Source organism: Condylostylus longicornis, unplaced genomic scaffold (genome assembly GCF_029603195.1).
Source record: "Condylostylus longicornis isolate FDR11 unplaced genomic scaffold, ASM2960319v2 ptg000028l, whole genome shotgun sequence".
NCBI lineage: Eukaryota > Metazoa > Arthropoda > Insecta > Diptera > Dolichopodidae > Condylostylus > Condylostylus longicornis.
In genome coordinates, this window is record NW_026577997.1 from 4,778,574 (window position 1) to 4,795,162 (window position 16,589).

The following is a 16,589-nucleotide window of genomic DNA, read 5'->3' on the forward strand; positions in this document are numbered from 1 at the left end:
TTTCTCACAAATCACCGCATCCACACAGGACCCGCAAACGTGATAGATTCGAACACACTCCTTATTAACTTCAGATTAGAACTGAATTTTCAATTATCCATATACTCATATTGTTTTTTTTCTGAGATATTTAAATTCTAAATTAAAATTTCAAAACTGCAATTAGAATTATTACTTACCATAAATTTTTGCACGATATATGTGATTTTAAAATGCACGATATATGTGATATAGAAAATTATCATAATACATACTTATATATTAACACGATAATCCAAGTTAATTGTGCAATTAAAGTTTGAAATTTTTTTTTTTAATTGTTTTATTTTTACAATCATATATAACAAAATCTTTTAACATGGTTGTGTGACATATATGTATATATAAACTTTGAAATTTCTTATCAAATGACTAATAAGCAATTGATTAAGTGTAAACAAAAGAAAAACAAGATTATTTTTGATTAATTTTACCTAAAATTCTAAATTAACTACATTCTTAATTTTGATTTTAAACGGCAGCGTACGTATTAAACGGGAAATTGTTTTAAAATATAAATAGATCGTTGCCCCCTATATCGAAGCACACGTTTAGAATTAAAAAGTCTTAAAGCAAAAAAAAGTCAAGGTTATCAAAAAAATTTTTATTTTGTTTATATTTTTAATCTTTATTAAATGTATATTTTTTTATTACAAGGAATGTTTACTTTATTGTTTACAATTTTAATTATAGTAATAATAATAAAATAAAGAAGATTAAATATTTTACAAAAAATTAAATTTTATTTATTTTAAATATCCGTGACTCTCGATTTTTTCACTACACTGTTTGCTTTCTTATTGCATAAACCCATTTTTAGCAATTTGGATCCCGCTACATTGTATACACTTTTAATTATATTACAATATGGATCACAGATACAATGAAGTACTACATTAATACTGCCCGTTGAATGTCAGGTCAATTTAAACCTTTTATAATTTAATTTTTTTTTTAAATATTAGTTACATTACATGTAGTGATGGAATATTATGGAATACAATATATTTTATGTATAGAATTCAAAATTTCAAAATTGATTTTATTTAAAAAAAGTATAAGATTTTTGAATAATAACCCATCGAGTGATTCGACTAATAGGGTAAACATTTTTTGTGAATCAAAATTCTAATAAAATTTATAACGTATAACAGAGTTTATAGAAATTATAGAGTACAGTTTATCGAAAAAAGAGATGGATTGAAGATATTGAAGCAAATCTAAGAATAATGAACATCTTTAATTGGTACAATTTTGCAAAACAGAGAGATCCAATGGCAGGCAGTAAGTAGTAGCAGAAGCAATGTTTCACGTAACACTGTTTAACAGAGATGATGATGATCAAAGAAATATCATTAGAATTTTATCACAATTTAATTCTAACATAACTATCTTTAAAACCAAATCTATGATATGCTAAAAATGGTATATATGTAATTAAGAATAGTGATAAATATATTTGAAAATCAAAATACCATTTAAATAATTTTAATGGATAAATAAATTGTAATGTAACTAATGTAAACCATAATACAAATCTATTCCATATTGTCATTTCCTTATATAATTCTTTTTTAATAATATTCTCTTCATTATTATTATTATTATTGCTATTATTTTCACCATCAACTGCTAATGGTAACATTTTTCTATTATTAAAATCTGAATTAAAATATTCATAACCATTACAATTAACTAATCTTTTTGTCATAAATAAGAATGCATCAACACTTAAAAATGGATTAAATGACCATAAACCTTCAATTAATGGTTTTACCATATTCATAAAATCATCATTTATATTTGTTAATGATGGTTTATAAATTTCATCAATAATATTTTCTAAACGTATTTTTGTTGTATCCCATTCATTTGTACATATATTAAATTCATCTTTAATACCTAATAAATAACCAATAACACGCCAAAAATGTATTGTACCAGCTAATGTTTCATCATTATGTTTTAAACCTAAATATTTTCCTTTTAATGTTATAAAACCCATAAAACCGAATTGTGTTAATGCCATATCCTTTTGTGATATAAAACCATTACCAATTGTTGAACAATATTTTGATGATATTAAATGTGTTTTACGTACAAATATTAAACTTTTAAATATTTTTGTATTTCTTATTTTAATAATATCATCTTTATCGCTACCATTACCAAATATATACCAATGCCAATATACTGTATGATATATTGTTCTCATATATCTTTGATAAGCTGTTTTATTATTTGATGATTTTTTTGTACTTATTAAAATTTTTAATATTGTTGGTATTGATAATACTGCTATTAGACCAAGTAACATACCAATAAAAATAGCAAATATATTATGTGTATAATATTTTTGTCCCCTACAAAAAAAAAATAATTATTAAAAATGTACGTATGTATTTAAAAAAACATACTTTCTGAAAAGTTTTTCATCATACCAAGGTGGTAATTCTATTTGATCTGTATTAATTTCTGTATCCACTGGAATATCTTTTCCTTTTGTAAGTAAATTTTGTACATAATGTTTTGAATCTGTAAATAAGAAAATTTTATGTTTCTATAACAAAAATATAAAAGACTTAATTTTTAATTATATGCAAAATTCTATTTATAAAATCTCTATAATAGAAATTGTTTATAAATAACCAAGATTTACAAATGAATATTGCTCAGTTTTAATTTACTATTTTCATTTTTATTAAATTTCTTTTGAAATATTTAGCACAATTATGTAATTTTTCATGAAATAGTTATAATTATAAATAATTCAATATAATTAATTTACAGTAATTATTCGAATTCTTCGATCACTATTCCAAATATTTGTACGGTAATTATTTAAATTCTAAGAATTTTAGAGATGCAATTAAAAATAGCAATTAATTCATAATCAATTCTTTTAAATATTTTAAATAATTCAAATTTTTCAATGAAATTTTCTTTTTTTTTTTTATAAATACCATTTTCCATATTTTATTAGCAATAATTTATGCATAATATTTTAAAAGAGCATATTTTAAAATAAAAAATATATAGAGTTTCAAATTATTTTTTTCAAATTCAACAAATTTACAATAATCCGAACTTGCTAAATCTAATTTCTAATCTAAACTGAAATAATATAATGGTAATAATTCTTATTTTTACGATAATTAATTTATAAAGTACATAAAAGTTATGTATACATATAAGAAATCTGAAAATAAAAATTATTGTTAATTGAAAGCTTTTTCCAACATATTTTTACCATTAACAATAATAAAAGTATTTACATATAAACAAACCTTTTATCATTGCTTTTTGATTAAATCATTAAACTAAAACGGGCTATATGCAAAATTATGAATTTTCAGAAAATTTAAAAAAAAATTTTTGAACAAAATTTTGCCACTAAAATATAAGTGATATGATTAAACAGAATGCTAATATCCAATAAAATTTGTTATAATTTACAAGATATAGCAAATATGAACAATTTTAATAAAACCTGGAGACCTTTTTATAATTTGGTACTATATTCATATTCATGCACATATAAACGTAACCATTAAATGTTCCAATGGCATCCATACAAATTATAAATTCAAACAAATATTACAATCTTACAATATGAAAATTAATTCTATTGAATAAAAAAAAATCAATTAAAAAATCAGAATTTTAACAAGTTCATTTTCTCTAAGATCAATCAAATTCAATATTCGACAGATATTCACTTTATTTTCTATAATGATGACATTAAACGTATGTTTATATACATACATATATTATTTCTAGATTTACATACTATAATATTGTGTAATTATTTTCACTATTTGCTTAAAAAATTTAAAAAAAAAAAATTGTTAAATAAATTAGCACATACCTTTATTTTTATTACAATTTACAATATAATAGTATTGGTTTATGTGTATATGTAAAAGGTATGTTAAAATTCATTATACATCTTCTTAATATGCCAAGCATAACTTATAATATGTACATAATCTGATCAAATCATTTTAAATACCTAATTGAGTTTAGTTTTTGTAATGTGTAATTATTTATTCAATATACGTACGTAATTTCCATTATAAATTCAACATAACTTTATAAGTAATATAAAAGAAAAATCATATTGGAATATGATGAGATAATGTTAAAGAAGAAATTTTTTAATACAGTATGTTATAAAAACGTATAAATGAAATTTGGTTTTATGAAAAAAAAAAATTATGGCACAGTATTCAATTGAATTTTCGTATTATTTCGCAAAATATCAACTCCAAAAAAGAAAATGAATTAATAAATGACTAAATTTTGTACACATTTTAGAAAAAAATGAGATAAACATTCCGAAAAAATTCTTTTCACTCCGAAAACTACATTAATCCAATATATTGCAAAAATTAAGAAAAAATACATTAATTCTACACTTTCTTATCACATGGTGAGTAAAATACTGAGATACACGATTCACATCCGTAAAATTTCAATATTTCAATCCATTACAAAAATTTTAGTATTTCGATTATTTGCAATCTACTAAAAAAACTCATTTATTTTTGCGTTTACCGTAAGCTTTTAACACAGTTACTCTAATTATTCTAATATATTTATTGTAACCTAGGTATACATTTTGAGATCTCTGAATTATATTAAAATAAATACTGTTAATTATTATACTGTTAATGTAAACTTAAACTATCCTTTATTTGAGTTAATTTTAAAATATTTGAAAAATTTTTTACGATAATTACTTTTACCTTCAAAAGTATAGCAAGCAAATTTAGACTAAAATCAATAACAATATTTTAATAATAATCTATTATAAATTTTATTTAACGAATTTATAGTAACATTTTATAAATTCATTCGAATATTTAGCTGGGCTAACATAGTTACGAGGAGCTGTACTCATAAAACAATAAAAAATACATTTTTATGCATTACATTACCAATTTCAATAGGCATGATATAAGATCCCCACTTTTATATAACTTTTGTATAAAATAAATTTTGTTTTTTGTTTCTTTTATAACTCTATATGTTATACGTTTTTTATTTTCTTCTTCAATCTTCAAAAAAAAAAAAAAACAAATTTACTTGATAGTGAAAGTTTTTAATTTTCTTTTTCTCCACTTTTCTTATCCATATATATATGTATATAATTTATATAAGCATTTATATTGTATTACACGTTAGTCATACCGTCGTGGTACTACGCAATTTTACATCATTCTTATAAACTATAATATATACAAACGACCTGTTAAATGTCTTAAGCTCAACTAACTGAAACTAAAAATATTACATATTTTTAAAAAGAGTGTTGGAGCTAAAAATATAAAATAATAATCATGTACAAGAGTAAACAAATAAGTTTTACATGATATAAAAGTTTGGATGGGGTAAATTTTGCAATTATCAACTAAACCAATACTATAATATCATATATTGTAGCATAAATACAAAAATATCCATTGTTTATTTTGCACAATTTTATGTTAGCATGATTTAAAAGTTGTCAGGTAACACCACAAAAAAAAACTACCTGTTAATAGATCATCATATGATACATAAACTTGATTTTTGATAAATTGAAAAGTATTTGGAAAAAAATAGCAGAGATAAATTGTGCATTGTTATATAATATTTAAAGCTTTAAATGCATTATTAGCACTATAAACAAAATTTTCATATACATACAATATGTACACATTATTATATATGTCTGTAGGTACTTACTAAAAATGTAGTACTTTGTATTTGTTGCAACGTTGATAATTTGTTTTATCATTAAATATAGTAGATTTCTTGTTACATTTGTAATGTTGATAAAAAAAATTTCAAAATTTTTCCTATTAACGCATATAACATAATCGCAAACAATTTACAATGCACTTTAATTGCAATTATGCCAAAGGGCAAAATTTTTATCTGTACTTTTTTCTGTTATGTTATCTGTACTTTTTTTTTGATTAATATTTCCGCTAAAGTAGATTTAGTTTAAAAAATAGCTATTAAATATGTGAATTTATTTTACTTATTTTATTTTACATACTGAAATATTAAAGAAATACGAATATTAAATAAGAAATTAATATATTTAATTATCAATTCAGTAAAGTAATACAAATTGCACATAGTAAAAATTTAAAATATACACCTGTTTTCTTTTGGAAATCTTCCAGAAAAAAACATTTTCTAATACTTAGACATTTTAAAAATTTTACTATTCAAATCTGATATTAAAAAATTATTACAAAAAATTTTTATTATATTATTTTATTACCACTTTTAATAATATATGTATTTTTAAATTAAATAATAATAAAAAAAAAATTAGAACTGACCAAAATATTGATAAATTATTAATTTGAAATTTTATCTTGACATGAAAAATGCACGATTTCACCATCCGGATATTTAACAAATGCACTTTGATTTGTAAATCGTTTTTTACAAATATTACAAATACTATAAGCAGTTAAAACTATACTCTTCTTTTCATAGCGCATAAGTTTTTCTTTTAATCTCAATTCTTCAGCATTAAGTAAACCATTTAAAACTTGACAATGACGTCTTGTTTCCAACTTGTCTCTTAAAGAATTTTCTAAAAAATCCTTAATCCTATGTAATGGTATATCATTTGGTAGACACTGTGATTAAAAATTAATTTATTTATAATAAAATAACATAGTTTAACAAAGTTTATAATACCGCTATCACATCAACTGGATCAATTTTTGTGCCATATTTGTCGAGAAGTTCCAAAACAATTTCTGTATTTGGTTGTAAACAGATTGGATGTAATGTTACACCATTATATGGAGGTGCATCTGGTTTAGTTAGTAAAGTTTCAATTAAAAGAACTAAGATATTGTTGTCATCGGGATAAACTTGTTCACAATATTCTTTGGCTTTTTCAATATCCCCAAGAACTTGATAATATATAACTAATACTTTTCTATGTTTCTTTAATTTTCCTAAAATTATTGCACGTTCTTCAAATAAATCGTTTGTTGGTAAATCTTTTAAAACATTTTCAGGTGAATAAATGTTGGATGTTTTTAAAAAATTTAGTAATTTACTACGAGTAGACTTGTATGACTCTGATGCTTCACTAAAATTAATATTTCATTAAATCAAATAAAATAAACTGCATTTGCAATAAATGATTACACTTACATTGCATTCTCATCTTTTTCTAAAATACTTTTTAAATTATCGATCTCTTTTCTATACTGGTTTATTAAATAATTATGAAATAATGGAGTTTTTTCATTCCATTCTTCAATTATATGTTCCAAATATGGAATAACCAATCCTTTATGCCCTTTTAATAAAAAATCAAGAACTTCTGGCCTAGGAAGTGCTTTAATTTCATCAAAATTTTCAGTAAATATTTTAATACCGGCATTTGGATCTTTCTTTAATACCCAATCTGAATATTCAAAAATTAAATATTTATGTTCGGGTCCCAGTGTTTGTAGATATTTGATAGTTTGTTCAACTCCATAAAGACGAGTTCCAGGGTTATCTGATTGTGATTTAAGTAACTCTAAAGCTTTTTGATGTTTTCCATTTGTATTATACAAAATGTTTAATTCTGAAAACTTTCTATATTTTATCAGTGTTTTCTCTGATTCTTCAAAGTCGCAACGACCTTGCCGTAATAATATTTCAATTTTGGAATTATTTGTTTGTAAATATGTTTTTAATAATGTCGTATCTAACACAGACAGCAAAGTTGATACTTTCGGCTTTGAACCCTTACTCTGTTTATCTTTTTCACAAAGTTTTTCTATACGCTTAACTTCCTCGTGCCTTGCAAAAGCTAAATAATCTTGTAATGCTAATAAAGCATCTTCCAAATCCTTATCTTCTAATAGTGGAATATTTGAATCAGTATGTGTAGGTGATGACCGCTGACTATCATTTGGAAATAAATTTGGAAATAAACGAATCACATCGTATGGGTGTGTCGGAGACTTTGCAAATTCTTGCATGGCCGCACTAAACTGTTTTGTAAAGAAAAGTTCTCTTGCAAACCTTGCTTGAATTTTTCGTATGATTTCCTCTTTTTCTTCTTCTGATTTATCCGAAGTGTTCTAAAATGTTTTATTGTAAAAAAAAGAAATTGAAGTTATATTAAGGTATTACTGTTAAGTCGATGGCCAATTGAAATTTCTTATGGGTTTGTAAACTTTGAATTTGCTTAGAAATATCAACTCTTCCAAGATACCATAATTCAGAAATAGCTGCTGCAAAAATTGTACCTTTGCCAGAGCACTTCAAAAATCGAGCTTTACCAAGATCGGGAAAAGATTGCACCAATGATTCTTTATTTAAACCATTTGAGTCAAAACAACGAACTTCTAAGCAATCTGCAGTACGACCTAATATGTATGGTTCATCCCAAACTGAGGAAAAATATTTTAACATACTATTTTAGTGTAAGTAGATACATATCCAAAATTTTACCTAGATTTAAAACAGGCTGACTCCATAACAATGGTGAAAAATGTTTACATGCATCAGAATTTTTCGAAAGTGTTATTCTTTCTGGAATTATTTCGGTAGTAGGCTTAATTTGATTATCATCCTGCCTTTTACTATCCTTATTTGGTTTTGGAAATTCCATTGGGTCCACACCGACCAAAAACTGATCCTTTATCAATCCGAAAACGTCTTTTAATAGACAAATACAAGGATCTTGACTATAAGATGATGAAGTTGAGATTAAATCATGTTTTAATGATGGTTTTTCTGACATCTAAAAAAAAAAAAAAATTCCTTGTGTTGAATTCAGAAAAATAAAAAATTTTCCTACATCATATAAAACGTATTCATCCTTAAATCCAACACAAACAAATTCATTATATATTGAAATCGCTTTAGGTAAATCTTTTAACTCAATAGAAATTTTCATATCAGTAAATTTATTGTTTTCCCAAATATAAAATTGTAATTTCCGTTTAATAGCCACACACACTGTTATAATTGATTTTACTTCACATGTTGTCGATTCTGAAGTCTAAAATGAAATAATTTTTAAGATTTTATGATAAAAAACTGTGTAGACATAAGTATATGCCGTACTTTCTCATGAATGCAAAATAGACTTGCTCCTTTCGTTTCGGAAGCTTTATATAAACGTAATAATTTCATTTTGTTAATATAACTAACATGAATTATATTATCTGTTAATGCAAAAAGTAATTCTTTTGGTACAACTTCTAATTGTACAATAGGTTTTTTGCTAAATTCTTTATCGAAAATTTGTAAATCCAATTTCATTTTGTCTTCATCTTCTTTTTTCTTAACCGCATACGTAAGTAATTCACCTTTACGTGTTCCAAGAACTATGGTATTATCTTCAAATCAGAAATTTTCAAATTATTACTTAAATTTTGTAAAGTTACATATGTACATTAATTAATAATATATTTTATGAGACGATATTTACCAAAAGCTGCAATGGATTCAATATGAACGGAGAGTTTTGTTAAAAGTTGCATATTATACGCTTGGTGCATCATGTTTGTATTAATTAAAAACTTAAAAAATAAATTAATTTTGCTCTCTTGATTATTTTTTTCTAGAATTGAAGAACAATAAAAATAATTAATTTTACACCTCCCAACTTTATTCTTTGATATTTCTTTTCTTGTTATTTCTTTATAGAGCCGTCAAAAAAAATGTCAAATGTAAAAAACATATGATCAATGTTTAGAGCTGCCATTATTGATTGTGGAGACTAGGTAACATAAAAATAATTTTCTACAAAATATAAAATGTGCCATCTATAAGCAATACTGGTAATTAATTTTTTTGTAAAACGTATGTTTATAATTTTTAAAATTTAAGTTCACATTTTTTTTTTTCAGTTTTAATAACGGAATTCTTTACAATTATAACTAATTAACGGTATTTGTACTAGAAATAATTAATTATTATTATTAACGGTAATAAATGCAACTAAATTACATTTATTTTATCAATATTGTTTTGTTTTCAAAAGTTTATTTTTACAAGGGTTCGATTTTATTTTACACAAGAACAATACAAAGCGCGTTATTGTACATATACAATGGCTGATTTGTAAAATTCGAACTATGATATTGCTCCAAGCGTATTAAATTTATAATATCATGTTAATATTTTAACATGATAGCGCTGAAGTTTTATTAAAAAATAATGGTCTACACTAAATATTTGCATATAATACTTGTACGGTTTAACTAAATTTGTGACCAGATACCAATACCTTGCCCACTGCATATGTACAATTTACACGAATTGTAATACAATTATGTATTTACAAAAATCGTACAGTTTTATACAATTAGCAAATTTAAAATTATTTTTTTTTTTAAATTTCATGAATACTGAAATTTTCTTTTGTAATACCTATATAATATTATATTGCATTATATGTACTTAAAATGCAAATATTGACAAAATTTCAAAAAATTTTTCGATTTATTTTTAATACCTATATAAGCATATAATATACATAATATATGTAGATAGTACTTATGTATTTTATTTTATTCTTAAATCAATTATAAATTTGAGAAGTACGTACTCATATAATAATTTGCAGAGATCATAAAAATGTACAAAAAAAAACAACAACATAAAATAAGAATTATAATAAATTCATAATTTTTTTTCAATTCAGAGACATTTATTAGATATAATTTTATTACCTACATATAATAATATGAATATTGTACATAATTATTATGTATAGGGGTATATACTTGTATAATTTTGCTATCTTGCATTCTACTACTAATAATAAAAAAACATTCTGCAAAGCTAAAAAAAAAATTATTTTTTACGTTGTTTTTAACCATCAAATCATTTTTTTATTTTTTGTTTAACTTATTAATATGTACTTATGTATATACATAAAGTTGTTCTCTAAATAAAAAAGTATTTCAATCTAAATCAAAATTATATGATAAGATAGTGGAGGTCCTGATAACTAGATTAATATATAATATTAAATATGTAAGTATTAACAAAAAAAAAAAAAAATTAATAAATATACAGGTAAATAAATTCCTGTATTGGTCGAATAAAAAAAAATTGTTATTTTTGCTTCTTTTTTTCTTATTTTCTTTTTGTTGTTGTGATAAGAAATTTCCAACTGACACATAATTGTAGATATTCGATTATTTGTATTACGTGAAATTGATAAAAAAAAATCATTTTTTACACATGAATTCATACATATGTACATACACATATATGTATAAATACGAATAAACTGAAAAATATTTGTTAAAATTAAGAATCGAATTCAAATTTTTGATGTAGTTATGGAACCAAATATATGTATGGTATATGGTTATTATATGAGACATTATTATTTATTATTGCATTTCAAACTGATGTATTTTGCAATTTTAATAATTTCCTATAAAAATTGCGCTCCCCATAGACATATTGTCAAATTTTTCGATTTTTTTTTTTCAATAATTTTATTCCAAACAAATGTGTTTTCATATGCTCCAATCGAAATTCGGAAAAATTCACTGATTTCTATGTAAGCTTTTTTACTTTTATTTGATCATAAATATTAGAATTAGTAATGCATCTCTTACAATTAATAACATGTGTGTTTTTGTGCGAGTTATAAAAGTAAGTCTTTTACAATTTAAATAATTTTGAAATAATTTTAATATTTAAAAATCAAGTTTGAAATTCACAATGCAATATTAATATTTCAGGAAGCCTTTAATATTTCAAATTTATTTAATTTTAAAATGATTGTTAATTATTAACTAATAAATTAATTTAGCTTAATAAATATTATCTTTAGAATTAGTTTATTTTAATTTTTTTAATTTGTTTCTCCTTGAGCATATTTAGAAAATTAGAATATTTTTTGTATCAAATAAGAATTGAATTTTCTAATATATTTAAAATTTTAGAGAAATCAATTTAAAATATTAGAAAAATCAATTCTTATTTCTTATTCAATTGACTTCGAACCTTATTATTAACATATACATAATTCAATTTTATATAAAAATTAATTTTTTTTTAATAAAAGTACATATGCTCCATATATTTATTTATGAATACATTCGCATATGCAAGTATATACGTAATAATATCAATATTAAAAATAATTTTGTTCTTTTTTTGTTTTATTTTTTTTTATATTTTTTAATTTTAGTTAAAGATATCAATCGAAACCTATAAGTTTAAAGATAGTACTTGAAACATATGTAGATTTATTAGTTTAACTGTCTTTGCTGGACAAATTTATAGTGGACGGGTCGCTGTAATTTTTAAATATCGCAAAACAAAAAAAAAAATTTAATAATATTTAAAATAATAATAAAATTTAAAAATTTTATTACCTATTATATATTTTATTACCTTAGTAATTAAATAATTAAAATAACTCAAATAATTTTTTACTAATTTTTTACTAAGATCATAAATAATTAAATAACAAATTATTAAGAAATTTTAAATTTTATTTTTATTAATTTAATATTATAAATTAATTAACTTTACAATATAAATTTTGTTTTGTTTTTTCTTTTTTAATATAAAAAGTGATAATAAAATTTTAAAACTTTTATTTTTTTTTTGTTATTATTAATAAAAACTATGACAAATTATAATCCAAATTTACCAAATGCTGGATATTATGGCGATCATATTAATTATGTTAATAATAATAATTGTTATTATTCATCATATCCAACACATCAGGATTATACACAACCAGATTATGAGTAAGTATTTATATATTTTTGTCTTGATTTGTCAAAATTATAAAATTTCTTATATGCATCACGTGATTTACAATAAAATGTATACTGATCGAAATTATTTTATAAAAATGAAATATTAATTGAGTGAAATCAATTAGATATTACTGCGATGAAATTAAAAAAATTTTTAATCCAACTTATTTATTTATGGTCAAATTTTATTGAAATTATCTCAAAAATTTTTTATTATTAACAGTTTAAAATAATTCATTAAAAGCTAAATTACATTTAGGAGTTTTTTTAAAGCAAATAATAGTTTCGGAGAATATTTTCAATAAGGGCAATGTTTTTCGATACTCTATGTATAACAATAATAATTGACAGCCGACGCAATAACCGTAAAATAGAAAACTATTTTACAAATTTCGGAACATTTGTACATTTTAATGCTATATCAATAACTCTAAATTTACGGTATCATTAAACTTTTACAAACTAATCTTAACTAACCTTTTGTTTTGAAAATTTTAAGTACAAAACTTAAAACAGTTTTTTTCATAGTATGTTGAGTTTTGCATTTTAAACGATTTTTGCAACTCTATCTCTATCTTGTATAGACTTGCGATAATTTTAGCATATTCTTCTCTGTATCTAGCACTCTAGACTAATATTCTTTTCCTACTTTTAGTATTTTCTTTTACTACTTTTCTTGCCTGTCCAGTTTTGAATATTTCTGAGCCATGATATTTTTTCCCTTCAAGTATTTTTTTTACCTTTGATTTTTCCTTCAATTAATTGGAATAGATCATACTCAAGACCTCTTATTATACATCCAAAGCAACTTAGTTTTCTACGGATTTCTACAATAGAAATACAAAAAATTATTATTTAAAAACGAAACAAAGAATTGAATCATACATGGATTTAATTATGGTGTCAATACGGACTTAACTATATGATTTATTTAATTTTAAAAGCTTAAAATTATAAAAATATTAATCATATCAGAATATTATATTAATTTAATTTTCAATAGTATATGTATGTGTATATACAAGTACAGATTTACATTAAAATTTCTAATTTAAAAAAAATTAATTTTAAAAAAATTTATTTTTAAAAATTGAGACGTATGTTATCTCTTTATGGCGCCAAAATAATATTTGATATATAAGTTAGCAAAATTAATTTTTTTTTTATTTTAATTTTGAAATTTTTAATTCTTACATTATACATTACGTGAATTACAGTAAATTATACTAAAAACTAATTGAAAACTATGTGATTAAATTTGGTAAATTCTGATAAATTTCAGATTATTATTTATAAGATAAGCTTATAAAATTTTAAATTTATTTACATATTTAAGTTTACCATACTAACATCTTGTGTATTTTAAAACGAATTCGTTTTCCACCAAAAAATAGCAGTCATAATTTAATCTCTAAAAAGAAATAAGAAAAAATATTAGAAATTAAATAAAATTAATGAAAAATTAAATTTTATACGGTAATTTTATATATAAAAAAAAATTTATTTTATTTTCTTATCCATTAAAATTAAATACTAATTGAATTTATACAAATTCGTAACAGTTAACAAATAAAAAAACATATATACATATTATCCCCTTAAAATATAAAATGAGGCATGTTTCTGTCTCTTCAATTATAACAAAAACAAAATTACCTTAAGAGGAACGGAATTAAAAGTGGAAAATTGCTTAGGGAATCTGTGTAATTAGCATCTTATAATCATATAAATTTCAGTATACAAACACATTCATAAATGTGCTAAACATCAATTAATTGCTATTACAAATATAAAACCTGAAAATACTAATACTCGTATGATTTTTCCAAATATGTAGAAGGTATTGGTAATATTATTATTGAATTTTCGAAACAACTGGCTTTTAAAAGAATAACATTTTAAAAACTTTTTGATAATACTTTTAGAAAACGCTTATACTTTTACTAAAATAGGGATGTTCTGAGGAATACATAAAACAAAATCAGTTTACTTCTTGTGGATAGCGAAAATGTTTACAATAGATTTTCAAAATAGTTTCTAAAATTCTAGTAATTTTTGATAATTAGACATACAATGAAAGTTCTAAATTATATTTAGTCTTTTCGCACATACATAAAAATCTACAAACAGTGAATATTTTACTTTTTCCAAATTTGTAACATACTCGAAAAAATCTTCAATATCCAAGATTTATTAAATTATGTAATTTTTATCGAGCATTCTTTATACTAAGACCTAAGTTAGAGTTGAATTATCGAATTGTTAATTATTTTATATACTCGTATATTAGGCTCATATCCCTTTAAAATATTATTAGTGCAACAATTAACTATATTTGAGATTCAATCTATTCCAAATATCTTCAATTCGAATATTCAACGCAACCTTTAAAATGTACTTACAATATTTATTTCCTTATTTGAAAAAAAAAAGTTAAGTACATACAATAATAATTTATTGTCCTTTTATAAAAATATCATAGCTGTTACATCATTCCATATTATTTCTCTCTAAACTTATATGTGTATGCAAGTACATTCAAACAATAAAAATTCTTAAATATCCTCTGATTCAATAATTTCAATATTAAAATAAAAACTATAATAAAAATCAAAAAACCAAATGACGACATAAAATGATAAAAACACGCAATCCACAAAAAGGTGTGACAAATAGCCCATTTGTCAAAAATCGAATTGTAAATTATTGTCCTTTTGAGAATCAGGAAAATTATACACAAAAAAAAAAAATTAACAAAACAAAATGTACCTATACTCGTAATTGTAAAAAAGAAAAGGAACCCCTTATTTGTATTATACCGAACCGATTCAAAAAATGTGTATGTATGTGCATCAAGGATGTACGGATATATTTTAAAATCAAATAGAATTTGTAATAATTGTTTATAGTTTATAATGTAGAAATGCAATTGGGAAGAGAAATAGAATTAAAAGTGATGAGATTTTTTTTTTATTTTATTCCCTTTTTACTATTACAATATTTTTTTTTACATTTGTTTGAAAAACAAAACAAAAAAGCAAATTGTATTCTTATTTTTTAGGAAGTTACATCCGGTCATAGGATGTTATATTGAAGGACAAAAATTGAAAAACAATTGAAAATTACTTTTTTTTTTTTTTTTGTTTGTAGATACTGCACGTACAATTTCGATTTTGATTCTACATTCCACATTTAAAGAATGTACGATGAAATTTTTGTAAAATAAAAATAAATTGTTCGTATAGGTATTGAAAAAAAATGTATGATCCTTTCAAATTTGATAACAATACGGAATGAAAATAAAGGATACGAGTATCTTTCTTGAAAACGAATATTTGAAAATATTAAACATTAAAAAGGAATTTGTCTTTATATGTACAAGAAAAACCGCGTGTAAATTAGTTTTCTATATATAAATTTTAATAAAATTTAGGTTGTAACCTTCTGGAATACTGCATATACAATATTTTTCTTGTACAAATATCATTTGATAATAAAATACTTGAATCGTATCCGCGTAATGCACAAGGATAGTAATATGTAATCATTTTTACAGGGTAATTTTTTACAATTAATTATAAGATGAATAAGTTATATAAATTTTATGTAAGTAAATGATGTTGATATGGATTTATTCAAATAAAATTACCTAAAGGTCTCTTTTAAATTTACGAATTAAATGCTACTATGGGTCTTTTAGAAATTTTAAAGAAAATCATATGAAAATAATCTGACACTTATAAATTTTCTTCTACTATTTTTAAATATTAAACACTAAAATTAATA

At 22.3% G+C, this 16,589-nt stretch overlaps 2 protein-coding genes across 4 annotated transcripts; both read right to left on the bottom strand.

The window, feature by feature from the left end:
• Positions 1 to 325: 325 nt before the first annotated feature.
• On the bottom strand, positions 326 to 6,041 carry LOC129607699 (rubber oxygenase-like). Of its 3 annotated transcripts, none has more exons than XM_055518858.1 (3): positions 5,770 to 6,041; positions 2,457 to 2,574; positions 326 to 2,402 (listed from the first exon to the last, which is right to left on the bottom strand). In XM_055518858.1, exons 1-3 carry the CDS (start codon positions 5,819 to 5,821, stop codon positions 1,406 to 1,408), a joined length of 1,167 nt encoding a protein of 388 aa, XP_055374833.1. In that variant the 5' UTR covers positions 5,822 to 6,041; the 3' UTR covers positions 326 to 1,405. The 3 variants fall into 3 exon arrangements, with proteins under 3 accessions (XP_055374833.1, XP_055374834.1, XP_055374835.1); XM_055518859.1 differs by lacking the exon at positions 5,770 to 6,041 and adding an exon at positions 4,980 to 5,283; XM_055518860.1 differs by lacking the exon at positions 5,770 to 6,041 and adding an exon at positions 3,003 to 3,141.
• A 246-nt stretch (positions 6,042 to 6,287) lies between these two features.
• On the bottom strand, positions 6,288 to 9,684 carry LOC129607700 (vam6/Vps39-like protein). The gene is made up of 8 exons (XM_055518861.1): positions 9,494 to 9,684; positions 9,127 to 9,401; positions 8,858 to 9,061; positions 8,509 to 8,800; positions 8,188 to 8,447; positions 7,213 to 8,135; positions 6,745 to 7,147; positions 6,288 to 6,683 (listed from the first exon to the last, which is right to left on the bottom strand). Exons 1-8 carry the CDS (start codon positions 9,564 to 9,566, stop codon positions 6,396 to 6,398), a joined length of 2,718 nt encoding a protein of 905 aa, XP_055374836.1. The 5' UTR covers positions 9,567 to 9,684; the 3' UTR covers positions 6,288 to 6,395.
• Positions 9,685 to 16,589: the final 6,905 nt, after the last annotated feature.

What these genes read in the sequence shown, in the direction of transcription:
- LOC129607699 (XM_055518858.1), bottom strand. Translation starts at nt 5,821, where the DNA reads ATGATAAAACAAATTATCAACGTTGCAACAAATACAAAGTACTACATT. An exon ending in TACAAAGTACTACATTTTTA is followed by an intron (nt 2,575 to 5,769) that starts GTAAGTACCTAC and finishes TCTTATTTACAG; the next exon opens with ATTCAAAACATTATGTACAA. An exon ending in GATGAAAAACTTTTCAGAAA is followed by an intron (nt 2,403 to 2,456) that starts GTATGTTTTTTT and finishes TTTTTTTTGTAG; the next exon opens with GGGACAAAAATATTATACAC.
- LOC129607700 (XM_055518861.1), bottom strand. Translation starts at nt 9,566, where the DNA reads ATGATGCACCAAGCGTATAATATGCAACTTTTAACAAAACTCTCCGTT. An exon ending in ATGAATACGTTTTATATGAT is followed by an intron (nt 8,801 to 8,857) that starts GTAGGAAAATTT and finishes TTTTTTTTTTAG; the next exon opens with ATGTCAGAAAAACCATCATT. An exon ending in GAAAAAGATGAGAATGCAAT is followed by an intron (nt 7,148 to 7,212) that starts GTAAGTGTAATC and finishes TATTAATTTTAG; the next exon opens with TGAAGCATCAGAGTCATACA.